The following is a 19,887-nucleotide window of genomic DNA, read 5'->3' as shown; positions in this document are numbered from 1 at the left end:
TGTATTGTAATCTGATAAAAGTACTATGCTTACTATAACACCACTCCTGCTTATGTCACAACTTGTTTGATTTTTAATTTCTTGGTCTTTTCAAAGAAATCAGGGTCATTCACGGGGCTCTGTACTTTTAGAGTTTGTGAATTTCCAATTATGGTCTCTTTTGTTGATTTGCTGCTCTCTCCCTTGAGGCTAAGTCCGCAAAAAAAGAATGATTCTAATGATGATGATGATGATGAATGATAAAGTTTTTGCTTTATGCAAGTTATTTATAATTGTTTGTTTATGTTTACGTTTACGTTTAGTTCTTCACCAGCCATGCTTTTTTTTTTTTTTTTCGTTCGCTTATCACTTATGTCATTTATTTTATTTCTAATGACAATGATCGATTGCTACATCCGTAGACAAGAGAATCAGTAGCTGTAATTGGTTAAATATCTCTCGTTTGGATTGATTCGGTATCGTCATGGCATGAAGACGACTCACATACACCTTTGGATTGGGCAATAAGAGTTTTATTTTTTTTTGTGTGTGTGTGACTATTCTTTGAGTGGAGATAAGGAGGGGAAGGTCCGTTGGTTTCACTCCTATCTCCTACTGGAAAAAAAAAAAAAAGAATTGGTCGTGTATTATGTTACATTGTATTACAAAAACGTAATTTAAATAAAAAAAAAAAAAAAAAAAATGACAATGCAAATCAGCACAGCCTTGAATTTATATTTTTTATTTATTTTAAATTGCTTTTTATTTTTATTTTCTCTTTTTTTTTTTTTTTTCACATTCCACGTAAAATACTATATGGCACAAGAATAGACAATTGTGTTGTGTGATATCCGGTACTATTGTAGGGGACATCTCTTAATAGCAAATTTTGCCCAATCTATCCAACGACGGAGATGTCAGTCCCAAAGGAGGGAGAGAGAGAGATCTAACTTGAAATGTAGGACTACTAACTAGTCTATATTTTAAACAGTGTCTTATAATCGATGCATATATGTATAATGTCTGTTGTATCTGTATATACATCATGGTTACATCATCATCGCTAGTTTTCACACACAATAGGGGTGGAAATAAGAGAGAAAGAGAGAGAGAGAGAGAGAGAGAGAGATGAGAAAAAGACTACACAATAAAGCAGAAAAATACAAAAGACAAAAAGAAAAAACTTTATCTATAAAACCACCAAAACTAAGAAGAAGAAAAACGAACAAAAAAAAAAAAAAAAGAAAAATCGCCCCAAAATCCTTCACTTTTCTACGTTTGATCAATTACGTCAGTTGCGGTGACAACTTCAATATTATAGCTTCGCGTAACTTACTTGAGGTAAAGCATATGTATACCAGAATAAACTTTTTCAACTCTTTGTCCTCGTATCTGTTTAATGCTCTATTGTAATTATATTTTGTACTTTGTTTACAATTTGTAATACACAAATATAAACCAGCCTACAACAACAACAACAACAACAACAACAACAACAACAATACCATCAATAAAAGAACCCAGTCCATTTCAATACAATGCAGTCCATTGTGGCACAGTGCAAGTAGGTAACAATAGCCCCAATTTTCTACGTAAAAAAATAAAAAATTAAATAATAAATCCTAAAAATAAAAAAAAAAAAAAAGACACACCAACTAAAATTATGCAACACGCTTTTTTTTTTTCAATTTTGTTGTACTGCATATGCATATCCACAGTTTATTATTATTCCTATTGTATTGTGCTTTAGTTATATGCAGTATGTCAACATAATTTTAATTTTATATTTTATATTTATATTTTTATTTTATTATCTTATGTGCAGATGGAATTTGGTGATTAATTTTTTTTTTATTTAATACATATAATCTCCAAGTCTCCAACAAAAAATTTTTGACAACCAAAATTAAAATAAAAAGGGATAGTCATTAGACCCAATTAGTTGTTTTACACTTTCAACCTTAGACTTACCCTAACAGCATAATAGTCTTTAGTGTGTTCACACCCACCACTAACTACAAGTACAGAGTGATACATACACTTACACTTACATTTACACACTCACTCACGCATTTAATCGGACATAGTCAAGAAATAGCATTCTAATTCCCTAGGCACACATAAAAAAAAAGGGAAATTTTTGGCAGCACACTCCCTTGCCCTAATAAACACTACCAACTTCCACACATAAGGTCACCCAGTGGTAATCACAGTGTCAGTAGCTTACAATTAGTGTCAACACCTCCGTTACTACACAAAGTACACGACAAAAAAAAAAAAATCGTTTTCGTTACTTTACACAGCCTCCCACGATTTTGTCAACTTTCATATATCGGTTCTACTGATACAATCGGATCTTTAATCGAACCCGTATACTTAGATCTTACTACCGAAGCACATTTTTGCTGTCTTTTTTTCCTAATCCTCAGAAGAAGAAAAAAAGGACTTTTGTTCTACACGAATTAAGAAATTGGTTCAATAACCCACGGAGATTAACTTCTTTTTTTTTTTCTCCTATTTTACTACTCAGCTTCCAGTCCACGACGTTATTGCTACGAAGTTTAGAATAAAAGCTACCCATACAACTAGCTTTATCAACTTTGGTCATTTACTATTTTGCATTGTTTTCCTATCTGAAAAACACCTAGTCATATTGCTACTATAAAACTTAGCACAACATTTTCCCCCCCCACACACACACACACACTTCAATCATGAGAAAGGAGTTGAAATACATCATTTACGCACACGTTGTGCTTGTAATATACCTTCTATATTTGTCATTTGACTTGCTCACGCTATTACATGATGACACATTTGCTGATGCATTGATTGATTACGAATTGAATTCACAAACATTGGATAAACCGGCATTGATACCGAAAATCATTCATCAAACTTATAAAAATGAAAATATACCAGAAATCTGGAAACCAGGTCAACAAGCATGTATCGACTTGCATGAAGATTACCAATATATCTTGTGGACAGATGAAATGGCACGAGAGTTTATTAGTGAAGAGTTTCCTTGGTTTTTGGAAACTTGGGACAAGTATCCCTACAATATCCAAAGAGCTGATGCTATAAGATATTTTGCATTGTATCACTACGGTGGTATTTATATTGATTTAGACGATGGATGTGAACGTCGTTTAGATCCATTGTTGACTGTACCAGCATTTGTTAGAAAAACAATCCCAACTGGTATTTCCAACGATGTAATGGGAAGTGTCCCCAATCATCCATTTTTCCTCAAAGCAATGGAGTCATTACACAAATATCAACGCAACTGGTTAGTTCCATACATTACCATTATGATTTCAACAGGACCGTTGTTTTTATCAGTTATTTGGAAACAATATAAACGTTGGGGTATACCTGAGGCAGGTAAAGTACGGGTGTTGATGCCAGAAAATTACAAAGGTTATCAATATTCATTTTTCGCAATTGCACCTGGTTCTTCCTGGCATATGAGTGACGCAAATTTCATCAAGAGTTTGGCTAATCACTTGGTATTGGCAGTCATTGGTGGATTTTGTATTGCCCTTGCCATTTTGGCAGTGGAGTACCTTTTCTATTCATTTATCATTTCCAGTTTTTTCAAAAAGTGTACTGCCAAGGTTGGAAATATGATTTTTGGAGTGATTACTGGTGTTTTGCGCTTTTTCAATTTGGATAAATTTGTTGATTCTCATTTAAAGGATTTCAACTTTCTATCTGGCCCAATAGGTAATGATGATGAAGAATCTCAATTGCGTGAAGTCAAACCTAGAGGAATCAGTTTAAAAAATTTTATTAAAAACTCCAGTATTAAACGTCGTTCAAGAAAGGATTCCAACATTCCAATTGAAATTAATATACTTGAGAAATTGGCTGATGATCCAACAACTATTGTAATAAGAAACGATTCAGTGCAAGCTTCAGGTATACCGAAAGGTGTCAATAACAGAGCTCCACCCAGAAAAGCAACATCCGACAAGAATAACTTGGAAGTTGTTGAAACTTTACAAAAAATCAATTCCTCGGAAGAGAGCGAATATGATAATGAAGAAGATCTGGGTAATGATTCTACATTTGTTAATGAATTGGAAACTGATGCTGAATATTTACATGCTTATTCTGATATGAATACTGATGCCGAAGCAGATGTTGATACTGATGATCCTAATGATGATTCAAGCAGAAGAAACAATTAATCTAGAAAGATATAATGATGAAAAAAAAAAAAAAAGACAAGATGAAACGAAAACATAATGATTTGTAATACATATATAAAGTTAACGAAATTTTTAAAACATTTACATATGCCTCTATAAAAGCTATCTACTAGCACTTGATTCCAACAATTTGAAATTCTCCCGTTTATACCTCATCTCCTCATGTTGTTTGATTTCAGTCTTTATCAACTCTGTCAATTCATCAACAATCTTTACCGATTCAAAACATAAATCCAACAATTGCTGAGCGTGAATAGGAACACCACCATTCTTACTCAATTGGATAATTTCTCGATTCTTGTTCAACGTGATTGTCAAACTACCTTGTCTTAAACTTTCCTCTGCTGCATCAGCATCAAATAAGCAAACCTCATTCTCATCATCATCTTCTTCATTGTCAACCTCTTCATGATGTACCCCAGCTTCATCATTTGCTCCCCCACCACTGCCACTGCCCTTAATATTCATCTCCTGTGAAGATAAATTGTAAAATGAAAACGTAAGACAAATAGGAACATGCAAAATACTTAGACTAACCGGTTGTCGTTCATTTTCATCATGCACAACAACTTCATCCCCATTAATACTGATATCCGGTTTACGGAAATGTAAAAGGGCCAACATTGTCGCAAAACATCCAACATCAATCAAATTTCCATCATAATTCCAAAAATTCAAGTCAACAACAATTTCCCATACTTTATCACCAGCAATAATACATAAACTCTCCAAATCAACTGCATTTGATCGACGTATGGCTTTCTCTAATATCCGAGACACGAGAATTTCATCTTGTTGTTGAGCTCGTGTGGTGTCGAATTTTAAACTTGCTTGTGGTGAAATTTCACTGTTTATGGTGAATATCCCTTCAAATGGTCGTTCAGGGTATGGTTTGACTATTTGTGCCGTGACGCGTACGCTTAGTTTGGTTTTGCCCCAACTTACTTCCACGTAGCCGTATTCTGTTGGTGATAGGTGGATCGATATGGGACGATGAGCGAGAAATGGTCGATTGGTGGGTGGGTTTAGACGCACGTTGTTTTGTAGTGCGTAGTGGAGGAAGTTGCGTTGGTTGGATGTTATTTCCGCCGTACGTGACATTTTTTTCTTGAATGGAGAGGAGTTTAGAGGGATGGGTGTGTTGGTTGGTGTGTTGGTGGTGGGCTTTTTTCTGTTTTTTTGCGATGAAGGTTTGAAATTTGGATCGCATATGGTAGCGTTATCACCTCGACTGACTGTTCAAGTTTTTTCTTTGCTGATGTTTGCCACTTCTCCACCTAAAAGATTTCAATCTACTCAACAGTTTCAAATGTTGACAAAATCTGCTTTATTACGATCTCAAGCGAGTCTGCTGACATTACTTGCCTCACGAAATGCCATCACCAAGCTAAGTTCAACCACTCCCTGCTCAACCCAACTTCGAGCATTTACTTCGAAATCGCAATTGATGGCTCCGCCATCTGCAACTTCAGCATCGCTCAATTTCTTCCAAAATAAATCCTTGCCAGCCAATACCGTAGTAAAATTTGTTCCTCAACAACAAGCATGGATCGTTGAAAGAATGGGTAAGTTCCATCGTATCTTGCCTCCAGGGTTAGCCATCTTGATTCCATTATTGGATAGAATCACCTATGTTCAATCTTTAAAGGAATCAGCTATTGAAATCCCAACTCAAAGTGCCATCACGTCAGATAATGTGTCATTAGAATTGGATGGTGTTTTATATGTCAAAGTTGTCGATCCATACAAGGCCAGTTATGGAGTTGAAGATTTCCAATTTGCCATTAGTCAATTGGCTCAAACTACAATGAGATCGGAAATTGGTAATTTAACATTAGATGCGGTTTTGAAAGAACGTCAACAGTTGAATACTAATATTAATAAAGTTATCAATGAAGCAGCTATGAACTGGGGTGTTGAATGTTTACGTTATGAAATTAGAGATATTCATCCACCTCAAAATGTCATTGAAGCTATGCATCGTCAAGTTAGTGCTGAACGTAGTAAACGTGCAGAAATCTTGGAGTCTGAAGGTACAAGACAAAGTAGGATTAATATCAGTGAAGGTGAAAAGCAAAGTATCATTTTACAATCAGAAGCCAATAAGCAAGAACAAATCAATTTGGCATTGGGTGAAGCTGAACAAATCAAATTGAAAGCTGACGCTACTGCTATTGGTATTAAACGTATTGCTCAAGCTATTAAAGAGACGCCCGGTGGTGAATCCGCTGTTAGTTTGCAAGTGGCTCAAGAGTATATTAAAGAGTTTGGTAAATTGGCCAAGGAGACAAATACTGTGCTTATTCCTTCGAATGTGGGTGACATTTCTAGTTTTATGGCTCAAGGATTGTCTATTTATAAAAACTTGAATAAGGAAGCAAAGTAGATAAAGGGGGTGGTGAAGATTTGATGTGTTGTCTATAGTTTTATTTCCTTCTCCCATGTGTATATATGTATAAAAGATAAAAGGTTACATTTTCTTTTACGCTTTCTTGAAGAACCCATCTAGAGCTCCTTTCCCAACTGCAACTTTTTTTACTGGCTTCTTTTTATTATTCTTTTTCGCAGCAGCAGCAGCAGCAGCAGCTGAGGATTTGACAGTGTTTGCCGTTGTCGTGTTGACCTCATTCATATTGGCTTCAACTGCTTCCAAGTTCTTTTGTTTTTGTTTTAAAGTGGACAAGTGGTCGTCAACTTGAGTGAAATTGTAATTGAAATGTGAAATGATCTTGGGTTTTAAACTGGGGGTATATGAGTCACATATGTAGTCAATTGCATAGATTAGTGCCATTTGATTTGTTAGTTCGTCCTGGTGGTCATTGTTATTCGATGTATCACCAGCTGCAGTTGGATCATATAGTTCCTTCTTTATCTTACTCATTATGCTATTGGTAGACAGCCCCTTATTCAGGTAAAGTGTCCATTCTTTTAGTGCCAACACTTTAGTATTAACCCATTCAATACTCTTAATAGAAGAGTACTTGTAAAACCTATCACCTCCATCTTCATTTTCATCATCCTTCATTTCACTTCCACTGCCTCCTTCAACAATTGACTCACAAACATGGGTCAAGCTCTTCACAAACACCGAGCGAGGTATATCGTATACCCAATCATGACCCGATTCCAAGCTCAGCAACGTATCTCTAATATCATCCAATGTATGGAACCGACTAAACTTATCGCCATGTTTTTCAAATATGGTGATTAACAAGTATGTAAAGTTATAAGGTGATGCAATTAGTGTATGACATGATTGTAGCACCGCGCCGTCATTGGAAGTAGGCGGTGCATCATCGCCTAGTTGACTAGCATTTTGATTAGCCACTGGTTCAAAAATGAAAGATTTTACAGCATCGCCCAGTTTCAATTTCACGCTCGAGTTGTCACCTTTAATGACATTTAACTCGTATATGTTTGGATCTTGAATCAAGAATGATTTCGTAGTTGATGATGACGAAGAAGTGGCGGATGATGATACAGGCAAGTTTATAATCTTGTACTCTTTGGGGGCCAGTGAGTTATCCTTTGATCGAGGGAGGATTATTACTTGACTATCTTTATCCACTTGCATTAGCTTTGGTGACTGCTTTGTTAGTTGTTAATGTTTTCTAAGACGCGTTTTGTTAAACTGCTGCCTGAGTGTAGTTTTTTTTGGAGCCAAAAGTTTCAGTTGCAAACCTCACAGATTAGTTACGGGAGAGATACGTTGTAACTTGCGTGCTGGAGTTGAGGCCCGACTATCTCAAGCCATTTTCCATGCCACTACGTATCTAAGAAACAATGCCGTTGTGATACCTCCAAAGCAATACATTGTCTATTTTGGTGATTGAAATTCTATATCTACTGCTCTAATAAAGGTAGGAAGCAAAACCTCCACCCAGAGCACCTTTCTCCTTTAGAAGACGCAATCAGATAATAATTTATAATGTTTATTAAACAGCTACATACCTCCACAGAAACTTACAACTTCTCCTTAGCTTCGATTTCCTCTCTAAACTCCTCCTTGGCATATCTCAAGCCACAGTAACCACAAGTGTTAGCTTGAGCCTTATCCAAGTTGATGAAAATCTTTGGATGTCCTTGTAACGTATTTCCCCTATTTCCATCACAAACAGCAATGTTTCCCTCTTCTGGTTTCAAATATCTAATAGGTTCCTTAGCAATCAATTCCATGGCTGAATAAGGTCTTGGTTGTTCAGCCAAGTCCCTTTGTGTGAAACGGAATGGATATTTACTTATCACATCTATTCTTGCTTGTTGTGATTCGGTCCAGGTTGTATCTCTATTTGGTGCTGGTTTGGCATATACGTTATTTTTCAAATCCTTCAAGTTCAATTGTGAAGATTGTGGTCTAGCTAATGAAGATGATGCATCTTCTTCTGCTGGTGTTGATGTGGATGTTTTGGTTGGAGTTGATTCTTGAGTGGTTGGTGGTGCTGATGAGGTGTAGTTGTAACGTACAAAGCTGAGTGCCCTTGGTGTTATTCTATTGCTTATTCTCAACATGGTTTTAAATACAGAAATGTAATATGTGAATGTTTGGGAATAGCAACTTCTTCTAGTAGTAGATTCCTCCTGTCTTCTAGGCCGTTTTCTTTAGAGCTCTCTCTCTCTTTTTCCATTTTTTTTTTTTTTTTTCTCTCTAAGCAGATTTTCTTAAGCATTCATTGGTTTAATTATTTCAGAGCTACCATTTCATTTGCAACTACTAACAAGGTAGTACCAATTTAAGCAGAAGCATTTGAAGGTGCTACAGCTGGTTTAGAAACTGGTTCTACATTTGAAGGTGCTACAACTGGTTTAGAAACTGGTTCTACAGTTAATGTTGCAGCACCTTTCTTCTACAACTGCGAGTCTTACTCACATTTTAACAAAGTGCATGTCATATTAAAATCAGTTATCTATAAGGTATACAAGTCCCCAAGCAGCTCCAGCGGCAACAGACCCAACAGCAACCATTTGGACCCCTTCAGCCACTTTCTTGTGATTTCCACAATCATCTCCTAAGGAAATAGATGTTTTGATGAAACCAAATATAAACAATGTTATCAACATCACAATTACTGAGATTAGTAATCCAGTCTTGACGACGTTGGTGAAAAAGTATGGCAAAAGTGGTACGAATCCACCGAGAAAATATGCCGATCCTATAGTTAGTGCTGATGTGAATTCTCTTCCTTCAGCTGGTTCTTCTAATCCTCTACCAAACCTAATAATAAAGTCAATCAAGTTCTTAGGCTTTGAATCCAAATCTTTTAAAAAACTTATGATAGTTTGTTCACTAGCACCAAGCTCAAACATGATTTCAGCTGCATCTTGATTAACAGTTTCTGGTTTTTTAAAGAAACTCAATTTTTCCTTTTTAACTTGTGAATGGTAATATTCATTTTCTGACTTGGCAGCCAAGAAACCACCCAACCCCATAGATATAGCTCCTGATACCAATTCTGCCATACCACCAGTTATAACCAATTTTGAATCACCTAAAGAGGACAAACCGGCAGTCAAAGCAAACGGCACAGTTAACCCATCACTCAACCCAATGATTATATCCGACATGACTCTTGGATCAAACCTGTTAAAAAAGCTTGTCAAAATGCTAGTGTTTGCTTCTTCTTCTTCTTTATTCGCCGAAGATGATGCTATTGAAGCTGCCGCATGTATCACAGCTTCTTCTCTTGCTATTGCAGCAGCTCTGTCGTTGTTATCTGTAGATCCATATGGTTGAGTATTGTTGTCCAAGAGCCTTTCTGCCCTATCGAGCTCTTCATCTGATGGGTTTTTCTTGTTTAATACGTTGGCAACCCCGTTTTTCAATGCTACTAAAGACATGATGAATGGAGAAGTGGTGTGTAGTTGTATTTGTTGACTGTTTCAATATGTGTTGAATTGTAGTAGTACTAGTCTTAGGAAGAGCAGAGACAACTTAGTTGAGGATGAAAATTTGAAATGAATTGGCTAATGATGATGCTTTTCAGGAAGAAGAAGAGAATTTGATTTGTTTTTTTTTTTCTAAGAAGTAACGGTATTCTTATCTTTGTGTGAAAGAAAAAGAAATGTAAAAAGTAAAAAATAGTATAGAGTAACGAAACATATGTCTTCTATATAAACTCATCACAAAATAATCATAACCCAACAGTAGTACTCTACAACATACTACTTTTTACTTGTACCGTGATTTGACAAATGGCGTATTAGTAATAGCGTAGTTCTATGATTCTGGGCCGTAGAGTTTTTGAAAAGAACTACAGTTTTTATTACTCGTAGATTCTAATAGCACTGCTTTCCACATACCACTTGAGGCACTGCGAAATTGTAATGACCTTTGCTAGTGTTCGTTAGGACTTTTCAGATGCCGTGCCGTGACTTGGCTTTGACTCCTTTTGCATCCATTTCGTGTACTAAAACAAGGCACGATTACGTAATAAACGCAATCTAAAAGTAAAATAAAGTTTCAAATTTTCTCTATGCTTACAAATTAAACAAATGTGATTGGTCAAAAATTGTGCTTCTTATTTTGTATAATATGGAGACACTTTGCCACATTTTTTTACACAAAAGCAATCCTACGTTTCTCCACGTTGACACGTCACGTGTAACCACAGCTATGATTTTTTTAAGAAGCTTTGTCTACAGTACATAATTGTCGATTACTCTGTAATTCACCGCAAAAGATTGAGCACTTGCTATCTTTCATAAGCCTTCAACGATTTGAAAGCTGTCTATAAAGCCAAAGCTTGCCCATTGTAAATACCGTTATAGCTTGAAGTACTACGGAGTTTTGCACAACCTTTTTTGATCCCGTTTTTTAGTGTCTTTAATTTGTTGCAAAATTTATGCAACAAATGTGAAGAAGCAACTCTCAATATAACTTTGGCAAGCAGGCAAAATGTAACAACACATAAACATTAATTGTTGGAGACGTATAACACCTTCCTATAGAGGATACGTGAGCTAATTCTTACCCTACAGGTAGTGGAATCTATGGCAAAAATCTGTATCCCATGATACCCTTTTACAAAGTCTAACTTCGTAACCAAGCAATTTAAGGATATACCTCTCTAACAAAAGTTACTCGAAATTTCCTCAGAAACTGATCAAGCTACACATATTGAAACATTTCTGTAATTGATTCTGTTTCTTACCCTTCTAGCGCGTGTAAATTTGAAGTAATGTCGCATGTAAGCGGAGTGCATTCTCAATTTGCGACAGTGCTTGTCCATTCCCACAGTATAAACTGTAAAAAAATTGAAAGGATACATTTGACTCAGAATAGAATGTTCTTTAATAGACCATTCAGGATCTACTGATAAGTGATTTCTCAGATGTGTCTTCTTAAGTTGCCATTTCTTAGAGAGAGAGAGTTGTTCATTTAACAGCTCAGCATCACTATTAAAAACACGTGCCATTTTACGGAAACCAAAAAAAAAAGATTCTTTTCCCACACAATCTACATGGCTGTCGAACCCAAGCAAACCATATACATTAACAATATAAATGAGAAAGTGTCAATCAACAAGGTCAGATCTGCTCTTGGGATACTACTTCAAAAATTTACACCAATAAGCATTTCCGTTGCCAAGACCATCAAGCTTAAAGGACAGGCATTTGTTACATTTCCATCCATCGATAATGCTTCCAAGGCCATCGAAACCTTGAATAATCAAGAGGTTTTCAATCAACGTATAAATGCCACATTTGCTGAACTGAACAGTGATACACTACTAAATAAGGATGACTTGAAACAGATAAGAAGGAAACGACAAGACGAGTACAAGATCAAAAAACAATCAACCAAAACCAAGTCTTCTAAGCCAGCAACTACCAAAAGCAAAACCAAGAAAACAAAGCAGACATTGCCGCCAAATCGTACCCTTCTTTTGCAAAATATAAGTTCTTCTTTACCTGTATCAAAGGAATCGCTTAATGAGTACTTTCAAAGCTTTGCAGGGTTCGAAGTGGCTAGATATCTTGGTGTCAGAAATTTGTCATTCGTTGATTTTGAAAACGAAGATTTCGCCAAGGCATGTTTGCAATCAGTCGATGAAAACGACATGAAGGAAAAATTTGGCGACGATATTCAGTTGTCGTATGCAAAGAAGTAGGGTAAAAACAAAGGTAGTTTATAAATACTATTTTAATTAATCTAAAATAAGTCTATATTGTATACCGAAACGTACAATTGCCTCCCCATCCACTCTTTACAAGAACGAATCATAGCTATACTTTAAACCGGCATCGAGCATGAAATCAATACATTCTTGCCCTTGTATATTGTCAAACAATGACGGCAATGGGATAAATGGATTACTTTGTTGACGTGGTTGAATCACAGGGCGAGCCTGAGATTGGTTCAAATTATTAGAGCTCCCTTGAATCGACGTACCCTCAGTTGGGTTATTTCCACACAAGCTTCCATCCACATCAAGTCCATTTTGAACCACACCTGGCGTCATGCTCGACAATCTTCGTAAATCTTCACCATTTGAGATTAAGTTGTTTTCCAACGACAGGTTGGTATCATTTCGAAACGCTGCATGCTGGAGCCACATATGGTCGATATAATTTAGGTTGAGATTAGGCCAATCTTCTAATAATTCATTGTTCACGCGGTCAATAGTATTCAAACCTGCTCCATCAAACTCATTAACTTGCCTTTCTGGGGTTTCTTCTGGAATAACATTTTGAGTCCCACTCAAGGATTTTTGGATATCAGCCAAGTCCGTGTTCAAAATGTCAGGCGTTGAAGTGTGACGACCGTCTTCAAAACTCAATGTCTTTTGTACAGCTTTCTGTAATTGTCCAATCAACGCACTGAAGCTATCCAACTGAGCTGCTGTAAATTGGAAACCCCTAATACGCTTCAACTTCTGAGCATTTTTTTCATAAAACTCTTTCCCCGATAGCGTGTGGCAAATTGTGAGCTGTGATTTTGAAATCCTCCATGCGCAATAATATCTTAAACCAATTCTCTCAAGCAATAAGGTGATTAACTTTCTCGTGTCTGAAATGCTTTGCGACATATTCTTCAATACTTCGTAGTGATCATTGTAATGTTTGTCATTGCTCAATTTGCTGGAGTGATTTTCAGAAGATTCTAGCTGGTAAATTGCAAAGTTAACACGAACCAAACACGAGAAAATCATCTCATTGGACTTGAGTAACCCGAGCTGAACACACGGATTCAAAAACAATCCAGCCGAACTTAGATAACCATTGATGATGTCCTCGATATACGGAAATATGTCATGTATAATGATTAAGAATATTTTCAGCAAGTAAAAAAAGGAAAGCTCAGTGTCCATCATCTTTTCATAATGCAAATAAATGTGGTAATAAAAAGACATGATGGGGATTTTTATGAGCAAAAACTTCCTTGCCTTATTAATGTACAAAAACCTTTTTATATCCTGTCTTGTATGCTCAGAATTATCAATATCATTCCTCAACTGCTGGTTTTGCATCACATTAAATCTAGATTGCCATATCTGCTCTGCGAGATGCAACTTGTGAGTTATCTTGTTCATTTCAACACCATTCTTTATATCCAATACATAGTTGAGTAATTTTCTGACAAGATCTCGATCCGATTGAACCACAGCAAAAGATTCAGTGATTACTGACTCCATTTCAGTGTCCTGTATATTGCTGTTTTTAGAGTTCAAGAAAGGCTCCGACACATCATAGTGCAGAGGATGAACGCTGCTGGGACTTCCAACCGATAAACAATAAATGAAATCAGCAGACATCAAAGCGGCCCAGATTTTACGACCCAAGTGGTTTGTTTTCTCATCGTTGCACACATCCATTAAATCAGGTTCACGATTTAGACCCAAAGATATGGCCATTTGAATAAGCAATGAAGTTCCCACTTGTGAATCGCCACCGTCTATTCCATCCCCTTCCTCTGGAGCAATATTTCTATAAAACCTCATGTACAAAATTGCTTGGAAAACAGTGAGGTTGGACTTTCTTCTGAAATGAAAGCATTGAATGCAAGAGTTTGCCACATCAATACAAGACGAGTTGATAGGATTTTGAAATAGGAATTTGAGCAATGAGGTACCTGGTGAATTGACAATTTCTCGATTAGTAGAATCTTTATTGGAATACAATGACAAGTAAGTCATTCTCAAGCAAATGAAACAAAGGGCAACGACAGCCAAGTCCAATTTCTTGCTAATATTGACCTTGGAAAACGGCTTATCTTCATAGTCTACCTTGCCCACTATCTTTTGCAATTCCTTCTTGAAGGAGTCTTCATCAATGAATGGGTACAATGGGTAGACATTCTTAAAAAACAAATCGATTAGACTCCAAAATACCTTCTTTGATGGTAGTATCGTTTTTATTTTCTCAATCAATTGCAATTCTGGATTAATTCTACCTTCAAACACCGTCCTTGCAAGACTGATCAGCGTGAACGACATTTTAAAGTCTGGATGTTTATTCGCGTTATTTTTTTGGTCGTCGTTACGTGGCTTGCCATTATCAACACCAATTCTAGTCAAAGTGTGGTAAGGCATTGTTTCGTCGTAACCTTCAATCTCCAAATATTTGCGACGGAAAAACTTATCCATATTGGGCGAAACTCCTTCCGGGGTGTTCATTTGACTATTCACTATCGCAATATTTTCCGGATCCAACGGCATTTGTCTCAAATTGACGGAGCTAAAGTAACCCTTGGTGCTGAGGTCCTTCCACGCTAAGGACAATGCATGGTCACGTTTTAGCAATGCTATCCACGTAAGCGGTCCAAAATTGACTCTTCGAATACTACCTTTAATGTAAATCGGAGTATAACCTGCATAAAAATTGAGAGTATCTGTAGGATTGACTATGGGGTTGGGAGTAAGTGTAGTCTCCGGGGGCGGTATAGGTTGAGACCGCACGTAGATCGTCGCGCCATTTGATTTAACAACCGGCACGGAAGGGGCCCTTGGCTCTGTTTTATCGTCGTTGTCCTCCTTCATATGATGTTCTGTAATTATCCTTTCTAGCTCTGCAACTTTTGCTTTTAATTGTGCCACTTCGAACTTGTCCTGATTATTGGATGATGACACACGAGCATGCGGTTTTTGATGATTGCCGTCTTTTGCAGATGTTGCCCATCTCGTGTCGTAAACACAAGTATAGCCTATATTCAATTTAACACATGACGAGCATGGTGTCTTCCTGTCACATTTGATCTTCTTCCGTTTGCAGTTTGTACAAACAAATGTTGGCTTGTTTCTCTTGCGCACACTGTTTTCGGTCATAGTAGGGTTCAACTGTTTATCCTGATATCCCGAGCTGTACGTGTCGAAGTTTGAAGTGTTTGTTTTTTTTTTTTTTCTCTTTGTATGTTTAAATTTGAAGATTATAGCAATTGGTACACCTTTTATAAGCCATTTGCTTTTCCGTAAATTCTAAACAAAACTTCTTAGCAATTTTATTGTGGTTGCTTTCCTGTGGGCTAAAAGCCACTAAAGGCTTCTGTGCAACGGTTAGGATACTGAGTGAAAACTAATATGCGCATATGACAATGTATTCAGTGCACACATGTATTTAGTTTGTGTGACCATGTCGGATTTATTTTCGAGTTTAGAAGCGAATCCAGAACATTAAACAAGCAAAAAAAAGAAATTTATGAATCGGCTATAAAAATAGTAATAATTCCGTTTGACATTTTTTTTCTATTTTTCCCGGCTATAAAGACAAATTGGGTCATGAATCTTACACGGCTAACTGGTGTAGTAGTCCTAACTCCGCATCTGTCTATTCCTGGCAACGGGTAATGTGGCTCATTTGCTGCGCTTAGCAGATCCATTGTTGTTGTGGCATAACTCCGCTCTCCACAAAAGATGAAAAGGCATCTTTTAGTATTACGTCATACCTACATAACCATGTAAGCGAGAAACGAAGTTACTCGGCTCCGGTATCCATTTCCATGTACATTACAGTTTGCTTTGCTTATTAGAGACGTAATGATATATTTGATACATTTTATGCGACGTAACAGTGGCGTGCTTTCTTATTGGGACAAGGGTAATCCTTCCATGTATTTGTAAAAGAGAACATTTTTCTATACAAATGAAGAACTCAACATTTTCTTTCTCAAAAATCTAGCCACTATGAGATCCACCTTGTCTAGCTAATCAAGCCAGGACAACTCTGTTGTAGAGCTAGTGTTGTTAATCAACCCTCCGCAAATCGATCACAGAAATGGATGGAATGAGTAGGGATGCTCATCGTCAAGCATTTGATCAATGCCGTCCTGTTCCTTGCTCTTTTTAAAAAGGGAAGGGAGCACCAAGGTGCCTTGACTCATTTGCCCAGAGCTCGACAAAGTGGGATCTCGGACTTCTCGCAGCAGCAGCAACAACAACAGCAGCAGCAGCAGCAGCAGTAATTGAATAGGATTTTGTTCGGGTGGGTTCGCCATGTAACTCCCGCTTGGTTCGACAGAAGAGTTGCTGATACTTCCACCTGTGTCTAATTCCCCTTTCGTGCCACTTGCCAGACTACTAAAGTGCTCTGTTGGGAAAAATGCCGAGAATAAGTTGTCCTCAAGCGACTGTTCTGCATCTTGTTTCATTGCAGCATGCAGCAACCACATGTGATCGATGCAGCTAAAATTTTCATTAGCCAAATCAGGCGGCACTGCGTCATTTAAATACGCAAGGGGTGTCAATCCAGTTCGAAGGGAGTCGCTGACCTCATTTATTCGCTCCTGGTTTGAATTGGCGAGCATTTGTTCAACAACTGGGGTTTGCGTAGCACACATCTTTTCTTTGTCCGGCTCAGGGAAGCCTAAACTGCCCCCGTGATCGGGACTCAACGTTTTCAATAAAATTTTTTTCAATTTTTCTATAAGGGAAGCAAATTGATCTAATTGGGAAGACGTAAATTGAAACCCCTTTATTCGTTTTAATTGTTGGTAGTGTTTATCGTAAAATTCATTTCCCGTTAACACATTTAAAAAAGTTACTTGAGATTTTGAAATCCTCCAAGCACAGTAATATCTCAGAGCCATTCTCTCAAGTAACTGAGTTTTCAATCTTATTGTACGCTTTATATCCTCTGATAAATTCATTAGCTTTGTGAAATGCGTACGATATTTTTCATTACTAGCAAGCTTATGACTGTGCTCCTTCGAGGTTTCTGATTGATGTATAAGGGCTTTAATACGAGCAAACGATGAATATAAAATCTGGTTTGATTTGAGTAAAGTGAGTTGTACCAGTGGGTTCAAAAACCATCCCATTGAGCTCAAAAACCCATTTGCTATGTCATCGATGTAGGGCATAACATCGTTCACGACTATTAGCACAATTTTTGTCAAATAAAAGAACGAAAGCTCTGTATCCATTTTCTTTTCATAATGCAAATATATGTGGTAATAAAATGAGGTTATGGCGACCTTTGTCTCCAAGAATTTTCTCGCCTTTTCTGTAAACAAGAACTTCTTAACCTGGAACCTGATGTGATTGGAGTTGAAAATTTCCTCTTTCAATCGGTGCTTTTGCAACACATTGTATTGTGTATCCATAACTTTTTCAAGGACATGGAGATCATTCGTGATCAGGTTTATTTCGATTCCGTCTCTCATGTCCAAAACATAGCCAAGTAATCGTCTTATTAGTTGTCTCTCAGGATCCATCCAACTAAACATTTCCACCACTGCGGACTCCATATCAACGTCTTTTATATTACTATTTTCGTTTTTCAAAAATGGTCTGGAGACGTCGTAGTTTTTCGAATGAATACTAATTGGATTCCCAATTGCTAAGCAATGCTTAAAGTCAGCCAAAATCAAGGCAGCCCATATTTTACGACCCAAATGATTCGTCTTTTCATCGTTGCAAACATCCAATAGATTGGGTTCACGGTTGAGACCAAGCGAATATGCCATTTGTATAATCAATGCTGTCCCCACTTGAGAATCACCACCATCAATGCCCTCATTCTCTTCAGGGGCTATTTCTTTGTAGAATCTCATGAACAAAAGTGCTTGGAAAACAATAAGATTCGACTTTCTAGTAAATTGGAAGCATTGAATGCAAGAGTTTGCAACATCAATGCAAGATGAGTTGATGGGATGTAGAAAAAGAAACTTGGTAGTTGTCATTTCTTCGGATTCAACAACTTCACGATTGACAGCGTCAAGGTTGGAATACAAAGACAAGTAAGTCATTCGCAAACAAATAAAACTAAGGGCAACTATAGCCAAATCCAACTTTTTGCAAATATTGACCTTGGAAAAAGGTTTGTCTTCATAATCCACTTTTCCAAATATCTTTTGCAAATCTTTTCTGAAGGAGTCCTCGTCAATAAATGGAAAGAATGGATACACATTTTCAAAAAATAAATCAATAAGATTCCAAAAAACCTTCTTATTAGGTACAATGGCCTTTATTTTTTGAATCAATTGTAGTTCCGGATTTATTTTGCCCTCAAATATTGTTCTCGCAAGACTGACCAGCGTGAATGACATTTTGAAATCAGTAGGTTTATTCTGCAGACTCTCACTGTTAGCAGGGTTTGAGCCAACTTTTACCAGAGAATTATAAGGTACCGTCTCATCGTAACCCTCGACCTCCAAGTACTTGCGCCGAAAAAATTTATCCATATTTGACGATGTTCCTTCAGAAGTGGTCATATAGGTATTCAAAATTGCAATATTTTCAGGTGTCAATGGTAACTGAGTTAAATTGACCGAGGGGAAGGAACCTTCATTGCTAATTTCCTTCCAAGACAAGGACAACACTGGGTCCCGTTTCAGCAAAGAGACCCAGGACAATGGCCCAAAATTCACTCTTCGAATATTGCTTTTTGTATACAAAGGAGTATAACCTGTGTAGAAATTCAACATGTCTTCAGAATTAACAACTGGATTAGCCGTGATAGGGGTCTGCGGAGGCGGTATTGGCTGGATACGAAGGTAGGGCTTGGTGATGTTTTCAATACTGACTTCCTCATTCTTGTGCTCACGTTGTGTAAAAATGTTCTCTAGTTCGCTGACTCTAGCCCTCAAATATTCCAATTCCTCCAATTCTTGAATCGTAATCGATAATCGGTCAGACCCAGTATTTGAATTATTTCTGTTATCTGGTCCCCCTTTCCAAGAAGTATCATAAACACAAGTGTACCCAATATTCAATTTGACACAGGACGAGCAAGGTGTCTTTCTATCGCATCTAATTTTCCTTCGTCGACAATTTGTACAGACAAACGTTGGCTTATTTCTTTTGCGAATTGCTTTTTCAGACATGGGGAGAATAAATTGTTTTAATAGAATCGAGCTTGCGTTGAATATGTACAATATCCCCAGAAGGAAATAGCAAGTATTATATACTTTCGAGTGACATTGAGGCTCACTTTTTGAGAAGGTGTTGCTTTTGGGTATCTAATTTTTTTTTTTTTTTTTTTTTTAAGACTTGTTTGTCAAAAGCGATGGCTAACTATTGTTTCTAAATTTGGCGACGCATACTAGCAATGAGCACAAAAGCGTACTCTACTGATGTAGACATAAAGGCGTGCTTGTGAAGGTTACGGCTTAAAGCAAACGTATTTGTAACTCCTACTGGTGTGACGAGAACGGACTTAGACTTATATTACTAGAGAACGAGAGTGACAGGATATACTATCACAAACAGACGTCAGGTCTGTTACAATGGCAAAGACTTATCAAGAGATCACTGAGCGC

At 37.1% G+C, this 19,887-nt stretch overlaps 9 protein-coding genes across 9 annotated transcripts; 3 read left to right on the top strand and 6 right to left on the bottom strand. All coding sequences in view use genetic code 12, as the record gives it.

The window, feature by feature from the left end:
* Nucleotides 1-2,693: 2,693 nt before the first annotated feature.
* Nucleotides 2,694-4,175, top strand: MIT1 (mannosylinositol phosphorylceramide synthase catalytic subunit; the record flags this gene model as incomplete). Its single annotated transcript, XM_067691993.1, has 1 exon — nt 2,694-4,175. The coding sequence occupies one exon, from the start codon at nt 2,694-2,696 to the stop codon at nt 4,173-4,175; it is 1,482 nt and encodes a 493-aa protein (XP_067548417.1).
* Nucleotides 4,176-4,298: 123 nt separating this feature from the next.
* I9W82_003067 (exosome non-catalytic core subunit) lies at nt 4,299-5,297 on the bottom strand (the record flags this gene model as incomplete). The annotated part of the gene is made up of 2 exons (XM_067691992.1): nt 4,299-5,092; nt 5,291-5,297. 2 exons carry the CDS (start codon nt 5,295-5,297, stop codon nt 4,299-4,301), a joined length of 801 nt encoding a protein of 266 aa, XP_067548416.1.
* Nucleotides 5,298-5,505: 208 nt separating this feature from the next.
* SLP2 (Slp2p) lies at nt 5,506-6,582 on the top strand (the record flags this gene model as incomplete). The annotated part of the gene is made up of 1 exon (XM_067691991.1): nt 5,506-6,582. The coding sequence occupies one exon, from the start codon at nt 5,506-5,508 to the stop codon at nt 6,580-6,582; it is 1,077 nt and encodes a 358-aa protein (XP_067548415.1).
* Nucleotides 6,583-6,678: 96 nt separating this feature from the next.
* On the bottom strand, nt 6,679-7,770 carry I9W82_003065 (uncharacterized protein; the record flags this gene model as incomplete). Its single annotated transcript, XM_067691990.1, has 1 exon — nt 6,679-7,770. The coding sequence occupies one exon, from the start codon at nt 7,768-7,770 to the stop codon at nt 6,679-6,681; it is 1,092 nt and encodes a 363-aa protein (XP_067548414.1).
* A 389-nt stretch (nt 7,771-8,159) lies between these two features.
* I9W82_003064 (uncharacterized protein) lies at nt 8,160-8,705 on the bottom strand (the record flags this gene model as incomplete). The annotated part of the gene is made up of 1 exon (XM_067691989.1): nt 8,160-8,705. One exon carries the CDS (start codon nt 8,703-8,705, stop codon nt 8,160-8,162), a length of 546 nt encoding a protein of 181 aa, XP_067548413.1.
* A 387-nt stretch (nt 8,706-9,092) lies between these two features.
* On the bottom strand, nt 9,093-10,031 carry CCC1 (Ccc1p; the record flags this gene model as incomplete). Its single annotated transcript, XM_067691988.1, has 1 exon — nt 9,093-10,031. One exon carries the CDS (start codon nt 10,029-10,031, stop codon nt 9,093-9,095), a length of 939 nt encoding a protein of 312 aa, XP_067548412.1.
* A 1,622-nt stretch (nt 10,032-11,653) lies between these two features.
* Nucleotides 11,654-12,304, top strand: I9W82_003062 (uncharacterized protein; the record flags this gene model as incomplete). Its single annotated transcript, XM_067691987.1, has 1 exon — nt 11,654-12,304. The coding sequence occupies one exon, from the start codon at nt 11,654-11,656 to the stop codon at nt 12,302-12,304; it is 651 nt and encodes a 216-aa protein (XP_067548411.1).
* Nucleotides 12,305-12,400: 96 nt separating this feature from the next.
* Nucleotides 12,401-15,457, bottom strand: I9W82_003061 (CTA4; the record flags this gene model as incomplete). The annotated part of the gene is made up of 1 exon (XM_067691986.1): nt 12,401-15,457. One exon carries the CDS (start codon nt 15,455-15,457, stop codon nt 12,401-12,403), a length of 3,057 nt encoding a protein of 1,018 aa, XP_067548410.1.
* Nucleotides 15,458-16,395: 938 nt separating this feature from the next.
* Nucleotides 16,396-19,452, bottom strand: I9W82_003060 (CTA4; the record flags this gene model as incomplete). Its single annotated transcript, XM_067691985.1, has 1 exon — nt 16,396-19,452. The coding sequence occupies one exon, from the start codon at nt 19,450-19,452 to the stop codon at nt 16,396-16,398; it is 3,057 nt and encodes a 1,018-aa protein (XP_067548409.1).
* Between the last annotated feature and the right edge of the window lie 435 nt (nt 19,453-19,887).

The sequence above is a fragment of the Candida metapsilosis genome (assembly GCF_017655625.1).
Source record: "Candida metapsilosis strain BP57 chromosome Unknown scaffold3, whole genome shotgun sequence".
Classification (NCBI taxonomy): Eukaryota; Fungi; Ascomycota; class Pichiomycetes; order Serinales; family Debaryomycetaceae; genus Lodderomyces; species Lodderomyces metapsilosis.
The sequence above is the reverse complement of the archived record's forward strand: the minus strand, read 5'-3'. Positions and strand labels throughout refer to the sequence as shown.